Source organism: Opisthocomus hoazin, chromosome 1 (genome assembly GCF_030867145.1).
Source record: "Opisthocomus hoazin isolate bOpiHoa1 chromosome 1, bOpiHoa1.hap1, whole genome shotgun sequence".
In the NCBI taxonomy this organism is placed as follows: domain Eukaryota; kingdom Metazoa; phylum Chordata; class Aves; order Opisthocomiformes; family Opisthocomidae; genus Opisthocomus; species Opisthocomus hoazin.
This window is the reverse complement of record NC_134414.1, coordinates 19,060,654-19,079,467: the sequence shown is the minus strand read 5'-3', so window position 1 is coordinate 19,079,467 and position 18,814 is coordinate 19,060,654. Positions and strand designations below refer to the sequence as shown.

Here is an 18,814-nt window from a genome sequence, read left to right as displayed (position 1 = left end):
AATGTACACAACATGGGGAACAAACATAATGAATTGGAGATCAGCGTGCAGTTGCAGGGCTACCATCTTGTTGGGATCATGGAATCACAGAATCATAGAAAGTTTTGGGTCGAAAGGGACCCCTAGAGATCATCTAGTCCAACCCCCCCGCAGAGAGCAGGGACACCGCTAACTAGATCAGGTTGCTCAGAGCCCTGTCCAACCTGGGCTTGAATGTTTCCAGGGATGGGGCCTCCACTGCCTCTCTGGGCAACCCGTTCCAGTGTTTCACCACCCTCATTGTAAAGAATTTCTTCCTTATACCCAGCCTAAACCTACCCTGTTTTAGTTTAAAACCATTACCCCTCGTCCTGTCACTGTTGTCTCTACTAAAAAGATTGTCCCCATCTTTCCTATAGGCTCCCTTTAAGTACTGAAAGGCTGCAATCAGGTCTCCCTGCAGCCTTCTCTTCTCCAGGCTGAACAAGCCCAACTCTCTCAGCCTGTCCTCATAGGAGAGGTGCTCCAGCCCTCGGATCATCTTTGTAGCCCTCCTTTGGACCCGCTCCAACAGTTCCATGTCCTTCTTGTGCTGAGGGCTCCAGAGCTGAACGCAGTACTCCAGGTGGGGTCTCACCAGAGCAGAGTAGAGGGGCAGAATCACCTCTCTCGACCTGCTGGCCATGCTTCTCCTGATGCAGCCCAGGATGCAGTTGGCCCTCTGGGCTGCCAGCGCACATTGCCGGCTCATGTCCAGCCTTTTGTCTATCAGTACCCCCAAGTCCCTCTCAGCAGAGCTGCTCTTAATCCTTTCATCCCCCGGCCTGTATTGATAGCGGGAATTACCCCGACCCAGGTGTAGGACCTTGCACTTGGCCTTGTTGAACCTCATGAGGTTCACACAGGCCCACCTCTCCAGCTTGTCCAGGTCCCTCTGGATGGCATCCCATCCTTCTGGTGTCTCAACCGTACCACTCAGCTTGGTGTCATCTGCAAACTTGCTGAGGGTACACTCGATGCCGCTGTCCATGTCATTGATAAATATATTGAACAGCATCGGTCCCAGTACGGACCCCTGAGGGACTCCACTCGTCACTGGTCTCCATCCAGACTTTGAGCCATTGACCACTACCCTTTGGCTGCGACCATCCAACCAATTCCTTATCCACTGAATGGTCCACCCATCAAATCCACGGCTCTTCAATTTAGAGAGAAGGATGTTGTGGGGGACCGTGTCAAAGGCTTTACAAAAATCCAGATAGATGACATCCATTGGTTTTCCCTTGTCCACCCTTGTTGTTACACCATCATAGAAAGCCACTAGGTTGGTGAGGCAGGACTTGCCCTTGGTGAAGCCACGCTGGCTGTCTCGAATCATCTCCCTGGCCTCCATGTGCCTTAGCACATGGAGACGTGGTGGAGTGGCTCCCACGGCTGGAGTGTTGCCAGAGAAGGATACAGGTTCATCAGGAAGGACAGGCAGGGAACACAAGGGAAGACAAGGAGCCTTTACATAATCAGAGCAGTTGGAGTGCTGGGAGCTCCATCTGCAGATGGATGAGGAGCCAGTTGAGAGTTTATGGGTTAGGATCAAAGAGAGGACAGGTCAAGGTGACATTATAGTGGGTGTCCACTACAGGCCACGCAATGATGAAGAACAAGTGGATCAGGCTTTCTACAGACAGATAGAAACAGCCTCACATTGACAGGCCCTGGTCCTCATAGGGGATTTCCACCACCTCAGTACCTGCTGGAGGGGCAACACAGCAGGACATAAGCAATCCAGGAGGTTCCTGGAGTCCATGGATGACAATCCTCTCTTCAAGTGACAGAGGAGCCAATGAGGACATGTGCTTTACCGGACACAGTCCAGTGAAGGGCCACAAAGATGACGAAGGGACTGAAGCATCTCTCCTCTGAGGAAAGGCTGAAAGAGCTGGGACTGTTCACTCTGGTGAAGAGCAGGCTTGAGGGGAGATCTGATCAATTTCTATAAATACCTGAAGGGACAGTGCAAAGAAGACAGAGCCAGGCTCTTTTCAAGGGTGCCCAGAGACTGGACAAGAGGCAATTGGCACAAACTGAAACACAGAAGGCTCTGTCTGAACATTAGGAAACACTTTCTCGCTGTCAGGATGACTGAGCAGTGGAATCAGTTGCCCAGGGAGGTGGTGGAGTCTCCATTCCTGAAGGCATTCAAAAGCTGTCTGCACATGGTCCTGCTCAATCTGGCTACAGATGGCCCTGCTTGAGCCGAGGGGTTGGATCAGATGACCTCTAGAGGTCCCTTCCCACCATAACCATTCTGTGTGATTCTCTGTGCTACTGGTCAAAATCACACAGAACAATTTCATGTTCATGACATGTGTTTCTTCCAAATCCATATGTACACTTCTTTCTGAGACTTCAGAAAATAACTTATTTCGTAAATCTACGACTACATAGTGAATTACTGGATCAACTACTACCTGGGAAGGAAAGAGCGATGGATCCACTGAACCTTGTGATTTTTTTCCAGCCTCAACACAGTCAATTAACATTTTTTTCAGGGTCTCCTTCATCTCCAAAGCCAAACTGTTTAGCCACACCTGACAAAGAAATGAAAAAACCTCAAAAGTCACATTACAAAATAATTTCTCAAAGATGCCTGAACTATACTTGGATGTGATTTTCTCACCTCCACATCATTTGACAGAAGAACTTTATTTCTAAGTGGCACAGTTTCTCCTTCTACAGACTTCATGGCAACTATGTATTTGAATTCTTCATCAAAGTTCACACTATTAATGCCTATTAACCAGAAAACAGCAATGAAGTTACATATTGTTAAACATTAATTCCTTAGTGTCTAGTCGCAGAAAGAGAGGGAAAAAAAAGTCTGCAACATATTATTTAGCTTTGAAGAACCTTATCTCTAAACATGCACATTTCACAAATGAAGATTCATGCATTACCAGCAAAAAGTTTCTTAAGATGAGACTGGATAACCAGAGGATTCGTCGACTGTCCTAAAATTTCTAATAAGTCATCATCTCCAATGAAATAGAATCTTGGAAACGCTGAGCGCTTTTCCTAAATAAAACCAAAATAAATCAGTTTTGTTGTTTTAAATTCGAACTTGTTGACTTTCTTTATAGAAAAATATATTGTCAGCTGTACCTCCAAAAACTCATTCAAAGATCTCTGACATCTCTGAAGCTGGTCAAGTATGGTAATTAAGGTACTCCTCACTCCTGTCCGGGCATTCAGTGATGTTATCCTATTGTCACTCTTGATATCTGACATAATGGATCTTGATAGAAAAAAGTTGAATAATTCATAAAACAACCATTATAATTTTAATCTATGTTATGCAAGTAGTTATTCAAATAAAAATTAAAGCACAAGTCACATAAATATCTGATATATAACATCCAGTTTTCAGTATTAATGATGAAACATTTCAGAATTTACACCAATGTAATGTCTCTCCAATGTAATTTAATAACAACTGGTTCTTGCTAAAATTTCTCTACCCAAAACCAAGAAAACTCAACTCTTGACTTTTGTTTCCTTCTAAGAAGTCATTTTAACTCAAATTAATACAGATAACGGTACATATCTTTCTACATTTCTAAAATCTCCTCCCTTTTTATCTCGACTTGTTTGGTTTCTCCCAAAAGTCCGTCTGTGTACTTTATTAGTGAACAAAGAGCTTGTCTTCATCAAGAAACGATTCTTAAAAAAAGTTACATCACCTCTGCTTCCGTTGACAAGACTGCTCTTGTGTTTTCCTGCCTTGTTTCCGATCTTTGGCGTTTCAGGTGGTTCCCTTCTTCACATGTACCCCATTAAATGAAATCTACCTTACCACCTTCATTCAGATCTATGTCACTGCCACACATCTATATCTACTGAATTCCTGTTGCTGACCTTCATCTCCATACATATTTTAATTGTTCCATATATTTCACCCTGAAGAATGTTCTAGCCTACACAAGTCAAAGATGCTACAAAAAAATAAGTCACATTCCACAACACTAACCTAAAGTCTTCATCAACTCTGTTAAAACGAGCCTGTTCTTTGGGCAGAGCTCCATGACCAAATATAGGTTCCAAATAAACCCATTTCCTTTGAATTTGGTTTAAATTCAGCAGATACTCATCCAACTCGGCCAGCTTTTTTTCCCAGATGGACACTTTATCTTCAAAACCTTTGTAATATGGAGAGTCCTTGAGGGACTGTAGAAGACAGCGATGATCTCCCACTTGGCTGACTATGTCCTTCCAGTCTTTAATAAGCCTGATTGTCTTGCCTTGGCTATCTTCATAATCTGTTAATGTAAAGACAGCTCCAACTCCCCAGAGTTCAAGCTCACGTAATGCTTCTCTGATTGTAACTTCACCTTGGGCCCGACAATTCAAATCCTATTTAAAAGCATACATAGATTTCATTTGAAACTACAGAGCTTGCAATGAACTTTTCATTCAAAAATATGATGCCAATTCTATTTCTATAGGAATAAAAATATAAATATGCATACAGAACAAGATATACTACATAAAATAAACCATAAAATAAAATATAGCACTTATACTTGAAATTATTCATACCTTAAGTTCCGTTGCTTTTTCTATAATGGCATCTGTCACTTTTAGCAGATCTCCAAACAACAAACCCTCAAGTGTAGTGCCTCGAGGGAGACCCAGAAGACGAAAGAGATCCAGCCAATGATCTGGAGAAAGATGTTCTCCTCTTACATATTTTAGGAGTGGAATTATCATCTATAGGAAAAATGCATGTGTGAATCCATCTAGTCTTTATGAGAACTGTACCTGATTACAGACTAACATACTATTCAAACAAAAATTTACATTCTTGAACTGAAGTACATTTTTTCGCAGTTCCTGGATTTAATGTTTAGGAACATAACTCTGAGGAAAACTCATTCCTAAGTGTGTGTCTGTGTAAATTGTAATGACCCTCCTGTTCACTGTAACAAACTGAAAGGTTCTCGAAAGTGAAATGTTCAAAAGAGTATCAGAAGATACTCTGTTAAATTGTAACTGATTTCACTATAAGAACTGAACGATGAGCTACAGAATGAAGTATGTTACTCAGTAATGCCAAAACATTTTTTGATTTATATCCTTTTGTAATTAGCATCTTACTTTATATTTGTCCACTTCTTTTTGCAACTTTACTGTCATTACAGTATGTTCTTCCATCTTCCTTATTTTTTCATGCCAGTTAAACAAAAACTCTTCAAACAGGTATGTTTTAGTCCTGCATGAAAGTCAAATATAAAAAGGTCATAACAACACAGTACTACAGCCACTTATATGTGTCCATGAAAAACAAAGTAACAAAATCATACCTAAAAGTAATCCAATCTTCTCTGGCTTTTTCCTGAAAACCTTGATAAAACTCTTCATACAACGCCCAGACTTCTGCACAACTCTTAATATCTTGACATACAACTTTTGATAATGAGAAGTCAGGCTCTTCCAATTTAAAATGATGGCATTCTTCACTAAATAAAAAGATAATTGTAGTGTACATTATATTATTCCATTGTATATTTACAGTTTAAGAGATTATATCATATGGAAATAATTACACTTTTTTTAAGAAAAGCCATTAGCTTCATTGAAGAACATTGCTGCCAGCTGCAATTTCCTTATAGCATCCTTCTTGAGTAGAAATAATAAAGGGATAGAAGAGATAACTCTCCTACTCAGAGATCTTCTCCCATATTCACAATTATTTTCCATAAACTTTCATTTCTTTCTCATTTATGAGGAAAGTGAATTACTTTGTGCCCCCAAAAACAAGGCCTGAAAGAAAACAATTTTTAATTGATTGTTTCTTCCCATTAGGTACAAAGAATATGCTAATTTTATTTACCATCATATTTAAGTGCTAAGCTAAGCATTTAGAAATCTTTATCCATTCAAGATCTGTAATAATGAGCTTAGTGAAAGTAGGCACCTGGAGCAAAAATCCTTTCCTTTTGCACAACAGTGTATCAGATAGGACTCAAGAATGGGAGAGGTGAGCTCTTGGCCATTTACATTACAAGAGGACTGAAGTAATAACTCTCCCTTCTTGGACATTTATCACAACCATTCTCTTAGTGAGAATTTCAGAAGTCAGAATCAAGTCTTTAGCATACAGACTCACTTACATGAAAGCCTAAGAGACTCCTCAAATTTTCATTCCAAAAACCTCTAGAAAAACTTACTTTGAGAAATTCATGTTATATAAAAATAACAAAAAGGACCTTAAAAATCTAATGAATGGCACCTAATACAAATAAAATTCAAATTCCTTATATTATCTGTTGTGATAAAAAGTAGTTAACTTTTTCTGAGATACTACTGCTGCAAAAGTTCCATATGTTAATGAATAAGGTATACAGGGAAATAAACATACATACATGAGCTTTTCTTTCACAGTTTCAAGTTCATCAAATTCTTTTTTTTTTTCCTTTATCATCTGAGCACTTTTCTCAAGCACATCCTGGTCACCTGTTTCAACGACATCATCATTCGGCTTTAGCTGATCCCAACGAACTTTAAACTTTTCCAAGTCTTGAAGATACATATTAACACATGAAATCACATTTCCTTTCATCATTTCAATCTGTAAAGCAAGGGTTAAAATGAAATTCCTTCAATGGCTTTTAGCTACAACCATGATCAAAATCAAAGTATCTACTTCAAAACTTGATCAAAACTTGGTAACTACAACTTGACCAAAATCAAATTCAAAAGACTTCTTGTATAATATCCAAAGTAGTAGTTCATCTTTATTTTTCTGCTTGTTTTTTTTTTTTTTAAATGGGGCACTAATTTTTTTATGCTGGTATTTGAGACCTATTCATTCAGCCTATGCTACCTAATTAGCCTGCATCTTATAGCACACAGAAAAATTGCTATATTTTTATGGCATAATGACACCCTCAGTAGAATTTCTGAGTTCAGAAATTTACCTATGGACTGGAATTACAGGACTGTGCATAGTTTAGCAAAGTTGTGTGAAAATAAAATAACAAGTGCCAGTACTAAAAATATGATAAAGTAATAAAAATGCTATCTTTTAAGTGTGATCATGTTTTCTTCAGTTAACCACTGCATTCATTAAGTCCTCTCTGTCACCAGAAAGTTGTCTGAGACAGAAGGACAACAATCTAACATTAATTTCAGCATTAGTTCAACAGAATTTTCCCTTAGTTATTGTTTAAACAGTTTAAGTATTCTTCCTCTAAAGGCTGTGCCTCAACTCAGTAACGTTCGTGTTAACACTGAATTAAGAACATTTATGGATTTAATCTAAAAAAAAAAAAAAAAATTCTCCAGACTTTTTTAGAAGAATTTCAACATTTTTAGGTAAAATATGAATCTTTCATTGTTACCTGTTCTGTAATCATAAGCTGGTGGCTTTCCATCATTAATTCAAATTTATCCCATGTAGCTCTTAGGTTACTGATAGTGTCCAAACCTGCACCAGCCACAGTTCGCAAAAGTTTGTTTTTATCTTCAGCTTCTTGAAATAGGAGAAAAATCTAAATTCAAATGGATTAAAAATGTGTACATAAAAATTCAGCAAATCCTGCTTATCCAAACTACAAGCAAATAAATAAGAACCATCAACTGTGTATGCACAGATTATATGCTTACATACAGATGCTTTTTTAATACTGTTTATAGAATAACATTAAAACACTTGGAAAACATAGTATCTGAGGTATTTAAAGAAATTATAAATGTTGATCCTAACATGAGAGATACAAAAGTGAATGATGACTATGAAACAGATTAGTGCTTCTTTGTATATTGCAGAGATCCACTCAATCAGATTTGAGAACAGCAACAGAATTCAGTAAGTATATAGGTGTGCTGGGTCTGGCTAGGATGGAGTTCATTATCTTCACAGCAGCTCATATGGTGCTATGCTTTAGATCTGTGACAAAAACAATAATGACAACACGCTGATGTTTCACGTATCGATCAACAGCATTTGCACAGTGCCAAGACCTTCTTTGTTTCCCATGCTGCCGCCCTGCCCCTCAGTGAATAGACTGGGGGTGTGCAAGAGGCTGGGAGAGGCCACAGCCAGGCAGAGATATTCCATGCCATCTAACGTCTTGCTCAGCAACATGACAAGGCAGAGTGGGGTTTAGGCAGGTTAAACATCTTTCGCTCAGGAACAGGTTGGGCATCAGTCTATCCATGGGAGGTAGTGAGTGACTGCCCAGTTGTTTTGGCTTTTCTTTCTCTTCCTTTCTTCCTTCCTTTCTTCCTTCCTTTCTTCCTTCACTTACTGAACTACTTTGATCTTGATCCATGAAGTTTCTCACTTTTACTCTCCCTTCTTCTCCTGTCCTATCAGGGGTGGAGGAGGCTGTTCGAGAGAGTGAGGAAGAGACCGAGTGGCTGTGTGGCGCTTAGCTGCCTACCAGGGTTAACCCACAACAATATGGAATAACAAAAAGCAGGAATAGAGACATTTCAAATATAAACAGAAATTATATCCGCATAAAAAAGTACAATTTTTTTTCACCTGATAATGGGAAAAAAATCCAGGTTTTTTTCCACATATTAAGATCCATCCAAACTTTAAAATACCCAGCTCTTAACTATGTAAGTCAGAAGAAACTGAAATAAACACATACAGTTTTACACATTTACCAAAGTGTCCTGTTCTGTATATTTTCTTTTAAAAATTATGAGGTGACAACAGGCACTAATGCTAAGGAGCAACACTGTTTCATAAATCATAGAGAATTTATTCTCTTCAACATCAAATAATACTCCTGGAGTTGCTACAAAATGTAAATACTTATACCCAAACTAACACAGTCCTTACTGGGTTAGCAGCCAAGAAGTTAAACTGTATCTAAAATTAGATGTCTGTAGACAGGCTTATTAAGTAGGCATCTAAAACTCCATTATCACCAAAGAAGATCATTGAAACCAAGGTCTCAATCGTTTAATGACCAAGGTTTCCAGCATTACTTGAGCTCCTCTACTCTATCCCACCTGCCTTACATCCACCGCCCCAGAAATTATGGCTCTTCCATATGTCCTCTGTTGTAACTGCCAGCCTTGTATGGAGCTCTCAGATGTGCCAGCACATCCCTGAAACAGTAAACACCTATATATGAACAACTGCATTGAGCTCTTACTGGAGCTAAGAAACCAGTTCAGGAGAATCAGCCACAAGGTGTCTACTTCAGGGTGAAATGGGTTGCTCTAGGCTACAGCTGACTACATTCACTACAGACTTGGTTCGGTTTCTCATAAATACATGCCTAGGGCCATTTGAGATGCCCTAGCGCACTTGCCTGGCCTCCAGTTACAACTATAGAAAGGAAGAGGCCTTCCAGAACTTCTCTGTTATGTCTGTGAGTCTTGTGCGGATATTGGATACATCTCTCAGTAACCCTAAAACCACACTTGGGGGCAACTGAACCAGACTTCTGCTGAGTACGTTAACAGCACACACACTGCAGAAACCTGCACATACACACCTCAACTCTGATGCATTCATTTAGAACTGAATCCTTTTCTGGATAAATATTGTCCGGTTGGGAAGAGTTAATACGGCTTTTGTAGAATTTGACAATTTTGTAGAGCCAGAGTTCTTTAAAGGCATCAGTAAGGGTATGGATGAGGGAAATCAAAATTATTTATTCCAGTTGGGTTTCCAAAAAACTTTTAATACAAACTCTCAACAAAAGCATTTAAGGAGACCTGGTAACCTTGACATAAGAACAAAGGTCCTTGCAGAGATAATTAATTGGTACAAGATAGAAAACAGAGATAGGACGAAATGGCTAGTTGCTGCAATAGGAAAAGTTCACCCAAGGAGTTCTGCAGGTACCTGTGCTGGACTGCTCAAGGTGTTCATAAAAGAGTTGGGAAAGGGGACTAACCTGCGAGATGATAAAGTTTACTGATGATACGATTTTATTCCAGGCATTAAAATCGTTCACCTGTGAAGAACTGCAGAATGAACTTAGAAGAAATAGTGACTGATGATACTGGTGACAAATAAAATTCATGTAGATAATCAGGAAGTGACATGTATGTGAAAAAATAAATTTCACATGTACAAGTTGAGTTCTGAGCTAATGAATGCACTTCAGGATTGATATCCTGGCGTTATGAGTCGGTTTTACAAAAATGCCAGCTTAATCTCAGCAATAGGAAGTAAATCAAATGTTAGGAGTCACAAAGATCAGCAAGAGAATAAAAGAGATAATACTGCTATTTCATCATATAAATCCATAGTTTGTTCATATCTTAAAAATTGTACAAAATTCTATTGGTTCCACAGAAAAAGATTAGTGCATAACTAGAAAATATGTACCAAAGGGCAACAAGGATGATCAAAGTAATAAGTGGGCTTATAGATAAGAAAAGAGTAGGTAAATTAAAATTCTTCAATCTAGAAAAGAGATGGCCGACACAGGACACAACAAAGCATGCAATCACGTGTCATGAAAAGGAAGAAGAGGGACTGATTGATCCATATCCCTTCCAATGTAAGACGTAAATGGTTATGAAGTTAACTGATGGCAGGTAAAGAAGAGATGCAAGGAGAGGTCCTTCATGTAATGGGTATTCGATCTATACTTTACCAGCGTATATTTTGGATGTCAAAGGGGTATTTGCTTTCAAGAGGAGATGAGGTAAGGCTGTGCAAGAGAAATCCACTGACTGTTACTATATGGTCAAGAACCACATAAAACTCGAAAGAGGTTCTGTTTGGAGGCTGGAAGTGTGGGAAGCATCAAATATGCTACCCCAATTTTATATTTTGCCCTAGGCAGCCACTTTATTCTACTGCTGGAGACAAAACACAGTTCTACATGGCCCACTGCCCTGACCCTATACCACCACTGCATGTTCTAAGTTAGTTACATTAAATGTAAGTTTCCATACTAGAAAGCAATTACATTTGTTGATAGCTGTTGTTCTGGATATGACAAAATAGTATCTTACCCCTTCTTTTCGTTCATGTAGGTTTAAATACCTTAAATTGTCTTCTGCTATCTCCTCTACAGTCTGAGGCCTAATCACTAATGTTTCCATGGCATCAGTGAGAAATGAAGAAACATCAGATAGGTGAGCTATATAAAAGTGGAAAAAAAAATTAGCACAAAGAAAATGTTTGTAGTGATAAATATCCAAGTCAGACCAATGTATTGTAATACAATGCTGTCATAAGATATGATAAAACATGCAAAGTATTTGCTTCAAAAATTGCAGGCCCCAATTTTATATGCTGCTTCAACAAAAATAGCACATTTGTGTTTACACATAGCTTTTTAAATGTAATCCACTGCATTCAATGTACTATTTAGACCATAAGTATCCGTGTGCTTAACTATATAAGGCATCTATTTATAGCCTTTCAAAATCTGTATAGGTCTTCTTTGGGTAAATGGAGAAAAACAGATGTTAAAATTGCTGTGGGGGTTTTGGAGTTTTGTTTTGTTTTTTTTTTAAAGAAACTCACTAACTAAAGCAATCTTGCTTTAAATATTGAAAAGACTCACAAACAAAAGTCTGATTAAGCTTTAATGTTGTATTTTCCTACCAAGGTAGATCTTTTTGGTAGTGAGAAAGAAGCTGTACAGTTCCAGGGAATCATACATCCTCCAGGAAACAATCTATCAGACTTTGGAAATAATTCACTTTCTGCCCTGTTCCGTGTTTCCTGTATTGATTGTTGCACTTAAAGCACAAACTACAGGTATTTCTCATTATCTGCACCTTATTCCACTCTATTTACCCCTTCTGCACACAGATAGGCCACTCAAAAAAAGGGAAATATTTTGTACTCTTCAGCATTTTGACAATCATAGTGATAAAGTGATAAGTGACAAATAACTCTGTGGAGTAAGTCTAGATTATTTAAGAGTCTTCACGAAGTATTTCAATTTGTGAAAGAAAAATCTAATAATATTTTTAAACTACAACATTTCATGATGCCTCCCTCAATTACCCTCAAACGCCTAAGAAATCTGCCTCCCTCAAACATCAAATAAATTTTCCTCCTTGAAACAACAAAGAAATTTTCCTTCATAAAATAATGTTCATATGCATTTTTTCATACCCGGAACAGATGGGGCCAAAAAAAGGGAAGGGGAAAGATGCACATGGACATCAAGGGGTCTTAGGTTAAGTTTATAGTGAAAAATTAGTAACAGATTGCTTTCTCTGCACGGTGATTTCTATAGCTTACTGACCCCAAAAGTAAAATATTTCTTAAAAAAGAGTATTTACATTAACACAAATGTCTACAAGTACAATGGAAACAAACAAACAAACAAAAAAACTATTAATTATTTACCTTGAATGGATTTTCTCAAAGAAGTGACAAGCACATCATACAACTTCTGGATGAAATCATCAATTACAGTTTTCACAGGGCTGCAATTAACAGTTAAACAATCTATCCTGATGGCGCTTTAAGACAAAAGATTAAAAAAAAGCAAATATTCAATAATATACTTCTGTGTCAATATCTCTAAGATCTATGCACGTCTATAGTTTACTCTGATTTCACAGCCTAATAAGAAAAAAACTTCCCTCATAATAGACAAAAAAGTCATACTTATGGGGAAAACAACTCATAGTATTGAAATATTTATAACCATTACGCATATATACGCAGTTTTATGGGGACTAAGGTCTAATACTCTATTCCTCCAAATTTTTAGAAAATTGCTTGATTTTACATAAGCAATGTCACTAAATTCAGAAGGACTATTTCTATAATTAAAAAAAAATACTTTAATTATCTGTACAATAATGTCTTTGAGCCTCTAATTTCCATGAGAATTTAATAACCCAAGCTTCAATAGTCTCAAGAACTTAAGAAAAGCCATAGTGAGTTATTTCAAGGCCCCATATCTAATATCTCACAGTGACCACAAGTAGATGCTTAACAACACCAAAATGAAAGGGCTACCTTATTTGATAACTTCCTGAATATCTTCCCTCCACACCAATTATTTTCAACTCTTGGCACTTAACACGCACACGCGGTTTCTGGCTACAAGACACATCAGCCAATTTCTCTTCTATTCACCCCAGTCTGTCCTTGAACTCATGAAAATCTTTCACTACTCAGAATATCATTCAGCCAACAAGTTCTATCAGTCCATTCTCCTGCATGAAATGTCACCTCTTTCTCCTTGTTCTGAACGTGATTCCCACCAGTTTCATCCAAGAACTTTAACCACGCAATACGCTAAAATACGTGTGAATCAAAGCCTACACTAGAATATTTTCAACTCTAAATTATAAGACATAATCAAGTGTTTCAATACAAGAATTATTTCATGTATAAACATCTACTAAGTCTGTTCCTAACTGTCACATATACTCCACATGTACAGGACTTAGGTAAAATAATTGTTAAAATATCACCATGTTTTGTAGTATTTCGGAATCTGCCCTGAATTTTGAGGGGGAAGTTAAAGGAAGAAGCTAAAAGTTTTCAGAGAATGCTGTGCAGATAAAAGGGAATAAGTGTTTAAACATCAAACTGAAAAACAAAAACCTAAACATTTAAAAAGTACATCAATATTTTAAAAACACTTGAAATTCTATCTATATCTCCACATAAAAAGAATATTTCTATTTCACTATTGCCTTTAAAATATCTGATAAAACAGATTATTCAAACAAAAGAGTAGAGTTACACTATACCTTGGAAGACGTTCTGCTTCTTTCCCTCTCACTTTTAAAGCTTTGAAGTTTTTTTCCCAGTCCTGTTTGCTAGAAAGATGTGTCTTCACCAGAGCTTCCATATCTACTTGGCCAATTACGATCCATTCCTTTTCAATATTATTTTCGATTTCATGGAAAAGACATATTTTCCAGACTAAAAAACTCTGTTACTCAATAATATTAAAATACTTTAATAATGTTTTCAAGCTACACTCTCTTTAACCTTTGTGCTCCTTCAATTACCTACAGATTCTCTCAGTGCAAAAATCAGGAGGTACAAAAGGGTTTGACATAACCACACATTTCAGGATAATCAAAACAGATTTTGAACAACAGTAAAAGGACAGCTATAACACTAAGGTTTCAACGGAAACTGTACGTATTCTTCAAGCCAGGTATGTGCTTACATGGTTGGCTTAACATAGACAGACTTGCTAAGCTTTTGCTTCTATGCCTTGCAGAAAAGGACAGTAATGCACAAATGTCAGTGCCCAGTTACTTCTGGAACATCTGAAGCCTAAAATGATACAAATCTAAAAAAGCATGAGTCAGTCAAATATTGAAAATACCTTGAACTGATTAGAAACATCTGTCAGCCTTCTGAACAAATCTTCTGCTTTACTGAAAGCAGTTAGAAATCCATTTGCATTTCTTTCGGTCATAACAGTGAATATTGACTCTTCTTCTGCTTCACTTACACCCCTAAACTGATTCGGAATGGAGATGAATCTCTTCATTTCTCTGTAGTATCTAGCTCGTATTTCTTCAAAAGGAGGTCTGAATTGCAACCAGCCTTGTCTAAGAAGTGAAACAAATCATAAAAAAAACTAATATTTGAACGTAATCTGAGCCAGAATACTTTCTTAACAGAAAAAAAAAAAAAATCTTACTTGAATGTTAAATCAATATTTATTTCTGGTAAATTCTCATTGAGTGCTTCTAAGCCCATTTGATACTGATGCTCCAGAGCTTTGTAAAGTTGATGATTCCAGTGCTGTCTCCAAGCTTTCATATCACATGCTTTGAAACCCTAAAATTTAACAATGTTTATTTTTATTTGATTCCTAAAACCACAATTATAAGCTGAAACCGAGCACACTACAATGCCTGAAGACCAGGATCTTAGTAAAATCCGCAGTATCACACAAGTAGAACAGGCTCCCCAAGGAAGCAGTCATGGCACCAAGCCTGTCAGAGTTCAAGGAGCGTCTGGACAATGCTCTTGGTCATATAGTTTAGCTTTAGGTAGTCCTGCGAGGAGCACGGTGTTGGACTCGATGACCCTTGTGGGTCCCTTACAACTTGAGATATTCTATGATTCTATGACCAGTGTGAATAAGAAGATAAGTAAGTAAGTTCTTACTGAATAAGTAAGAAGATCTAGGGCTATTACATTTATTTCAAATTAATACAGGAATAAAAAAAAATTATCCAAATCAAACCAGTCTCTATGGCAGTTCAGCATAACAACTTCACTGAGGTTCATCGCCCACTGGTTTACTATGAGATTCTTCAAGGTTACTCTTAAAATGCATGGGACTGCTACAAATAAGATACAGAGCTGGCTGAATCAAAGACCTAAACCTGTATCTCACCTTTTATTTTCTTATGATATGTAAGCTACCTTTTAAACAGTATTTCAGAAAATTCTTGTGTGTTTCCACAGATTAACATTAGCTAATAAGTAGATACAAGATTTTATCTTAAAGAATTCAGTTTTTCATTGGAATCTGCTACATTGCACTGCAAGAATGTGTAAAGTCATATCATACACTCAAGTCTGTAAATGGTCACTTGTAAGCCATCCAGGGATTTTCAAAAGGGCAACACAAGTTAAAAAATATATTATAAACTTCTTCCAGCTTAACAGCTTGTCTTTTCGTTTAATTGGATAGATTTTCAGCCAGGGCTTTGGAGGCAGTCTGAGGTTGCTGCAGGAAGCTACATAGTTAAGCTCTGCCCTACAATTAAAGGCTGCCCAGAGGAACTCTTCCAACAGAAAGACTGCAGAGATTAAGAAAAACTGAAATTGTCTCAATTAAGCTCTAAGACAATTAGAAATATGGTTTCTAAAGAAATATGTAAACTCTTGATGACAGCAGCAGTAAGACTACATCATCTTGTAATTTTGGATGGTGAAAACAGGATACACTTGGTTAAGTTTTACCACCTGTAGCCAAGTCAAAAAAAGTGACTGAATACAGCTTAGTTAATTTTCCATATAAAATATTCCATAACACCTAACCAATTTCCAAGCAGATCTTATAGCAAATATAGACTATTAATTTTCAGAAAATGTACTGACTTCAAGATAAACATTTGCAAACTAAATTTCAAAAGAAATTACAAACCAAAAGCTAAATCAATGCATTTCATTATTCATATTATCTTTAGAAGATGGAAAAAATTGTACGAGAAATACAGGAAAAAAACCTGCATTTCTTTGACTGGCAAATACCAACTAAAACAAACAGGGTTTGCATTAGAAAGGCTAAGAACACCACATCCATCTCAGAATATAGCCCCATTATTGCTGAAGGCTATAGTAAAAATTAACCTGACTTGAACGATACTTCAAAATAGCTTAGGTGATAGCAATATCATCTAGTTACTTTGATAAGATGATATTCTTAATCAAAATCTTAATCATCTTACTGGATGATCTTAAGGGTCTTTTCCAACCTAAATGATCCTATGACTCTATTCTAAAAGTTGACAGTTGATAAGTGAACAAATAAAAATCTGGCTTTTTCATTATTTCAGGCAGAAATGCACTTTAATTCTAAATTTTATACATCTGTTTTGTTCTGCCTGGGATCACTCGTATCTGTGCTAATTTCTTTATTTACCTTGCTTTAATGGCTCAGACACAACTGATCTACATGACCTAAGGTTTTCCCACTTCCTCATCCAACCCATTTCATCTGACCAAGTATTGTTCTTCTCCCATTACTAGTGCGAGATAAAAAAGATTATTCTCATTGTCCTCATCTGAGATGTTACCTCACATCTGGCATCAGCTAGTACACAGTCAGTCCTCCTGAGCTAGCTAGTAACTTCTTAATCAAAATTAATTCAACCATGCTATGTTTGAGTCTTAAATCTTGATTACTGTTGAAAAGTCAAATGTTCACTGTTTGCAACATGATAATGAAACCCTGCCTGTGACTCGAGGCTGGCAAAACCAGTTCTGAACTCCTGGAGACCATCTTTCCAACGCTGCTGCTGCCGCAGTAGATCAATATTCATGAGCGATATAACCTGTTGAAAGAATTTTAAAGGACAATAAACATCTTCATCATCACGTAAATGAAAGAAAGGGTCAAGTAAGCTATAAGAGATGTGATTTCAATTTCACGTGGAAAATACACCTTTTCAATGAAGTTTGTGTGACATTTTCTCAGTTTTCTATTTTCAGTGGAAAGTCGTTCAGCAGCAGCTTGGAGTTTTTGGATATAAGCTTCCAGTTCTCTAGGATTATCCCACATTATTTGAGCTTTTCCTCCAGGACCAGATTTTGAATGCTGAAAAACATAGAAACTTTGTAAGATTTAATGACAAATATAGTCTACCAGCTAGCACAGAGGAAGTGATTATATGAGACAGTTGGTTTTACTCCTATTAAAAATGGCGGACCTCCCTCTCACTACTGCACTAGAGACATCATAATCTGGCAAATCACAGACACGTGGGCATATCATCATAGTTACATCAATGCACTGAGGAAGGATTAATGCCAGACTCTTAACAGAGCTTGAAATATATTCACTGATGTTGAGACTCCTGCCCCACACACATAAGCAGACATCTTAAGCTGAGAGGACACCTTGAACTCCTCCCTTCCCCTTTACTCTGCACAGACCAAAAACCAAAATGTGTCATTAATAATTGCTACCCAACTTCACCTGTTTATCAGAAAATAATTTTTTTAAATTACCCTGTAAAATTCTGCTGACTCATAAGGACTTTGGGGATTTCCATTTCTCCCGGCTTTTTATCAAGATTCTGGGAGTTTTATGCATTTTGTCAAGTTTACAGTAGAAAATCAGAAGACAAAAGTATCTGAAGTTCCATAGCTGGACCTATTCCTAAAAGATGTAGGGCAAAAATCACATCAAATAGGAGAATATGTTGTGGCTTTGAACACTTCTGCACCATCACTCTCTTAGGGTCTGCACACTAAAGAACTGTTACAATAGGAGTGACATTCCCAACTATTAATTCACCACATTGTGGTTCATGTGTAAATTCAGACACTAAAACTAATTCCTGAGAGAGCATATTACACTAATATCCAAAGTAAAAAGGAGTAAGCAGTTATTTAAATGACAATATTAAAAAAAAAAAAGCCCCACTGATTTCAATAAATGTTAATTAAACAGAGGATGTCACTTGTATGGGAAGGCTGCAGTTAGAGTCCAGCAATAAACACATAAAAAGCAGCACAGAACACGCACAGATACCACTGAAAATATAGAGAGAGGAATTCTTTCACCTTAATTATCTGTTCAAATGCTAGAGCAGATTGTAACATCATTGGCTTCTGACTCTCAATCATTTGTTGATCAATAGAATTATAAAAATGTGCCACCTGTAAAAATGGAGAGATTAAATGTACAAGAATTGTTAAAAATATTTAGATAACAACAAATGTGATGCAGGATACTTCTGAAAGTACTGCCAAATCAATACCATTAAGAAATTAGAACTAACTATACTAGTAAAATGTTTACAAAAATGAAGTACATACGCAATGCTAATGTGATCCTGTCTTCTTCTAGTGACGAATTCTAATAGCAAAAAACACTTTTACTTACACATACCTGAGGCGATTACACTTCACCTAAAGTGAAATAGGTTCTGTCTCTGATTTATTAAAAATGGAACAGTTCCAGTATTTTATGCAAATGTAGGCATCCAGTGCCATTTCAGAGGCTTTCAAGTATCTATGACATCTGCCAGCATATGACATAAGATCAAAAACCACCATTTTCTTCCAGATTGGCAGCTAGAGTAACAGGGATACCCTACGTCTCAGTTTAGTTGTTCACACGTAGACATCTAGTGCCTTTTGCGATGACTAAGTTTTCCATTTAGGCACCCT

General features: G+C 37.2%; 1 protein-coding gene across 4 annotated transcripts in view; it reads right to left on the bottom strand.

Annotated features, from left to right (window-relative positions):
* DYNC2H1 (dynein cytoplasmic 2 heavy chain 1) overlaps positions 1–18,814 on the bottom strand; it is a 193,158-nt gene that overhangs the window by 162,182 nt on the left and 12,162 nt on the right. For all 4 annotated transcript variants that reach the window (XM_075417967.1, XM_075417985.1, XM_075417976.1 and 1 more), the window contains exons 13-30: positions 18,206–18,301; positions 17,082–17,234; positions 16,873–16,971; positions 14,601–14,740; positions 14,280–14,508; positions 13,690–13,817; positions 12,326–12,441; positions 10,972–11,099; positions 7,377–7,526; positions 6,399–6,604; positions 5,337–5,492; positions 5,131–5,245; positions 4,573–4,743; positions 4,004–4,386; positions 3,139–3,271; positions 2,934–3,051; positions 2,657–2,769; positions 2,448–2,567 (exon numbers count right to left, since the gene is read on the bottom strand). In XM_075417967.1, coding sequence (XP_075274082.1) covers positions 2,448–2,567; positions 2,657–2,769; positions 2,934–3,051; positions 3,139–3,271; positions 4,004–4,386; positions 4,573–4,743; positions 5,131–5,245; positions 5,337–5,492; positions 6,399–6,604; positions 7,377–7,526; positions 10,972–11,099; positions 12,326–12,441; positions 13,690–13,817; positions 14,280–14,508; positions 14,601–14,740; positions 16,873–16,971; positions 17,082–17,234; positions 18,206–18,301 — 2,754 coding nt within the window. The remainder of the gene's footprint in view (positions 1–2,447; positions 2,568–2,656; positions 2,770–2,933; positions 3,052–3,138; positions 3,272–4,003; positions 4,387–4,572; positions 4,744–5,130; positions 5,246–5,336; positions 5,493–6,398; positions 6,605–7,376; positions 7,527–10,971; positions 11,100–12,325; positions 12,442–13,689; positions 13,818–14,279; positions 14,509–14,600; positions 14,741–16,872; positions 16,972–17,081; positions 17,235–18,205; positions 18,302–18,814) is intronic.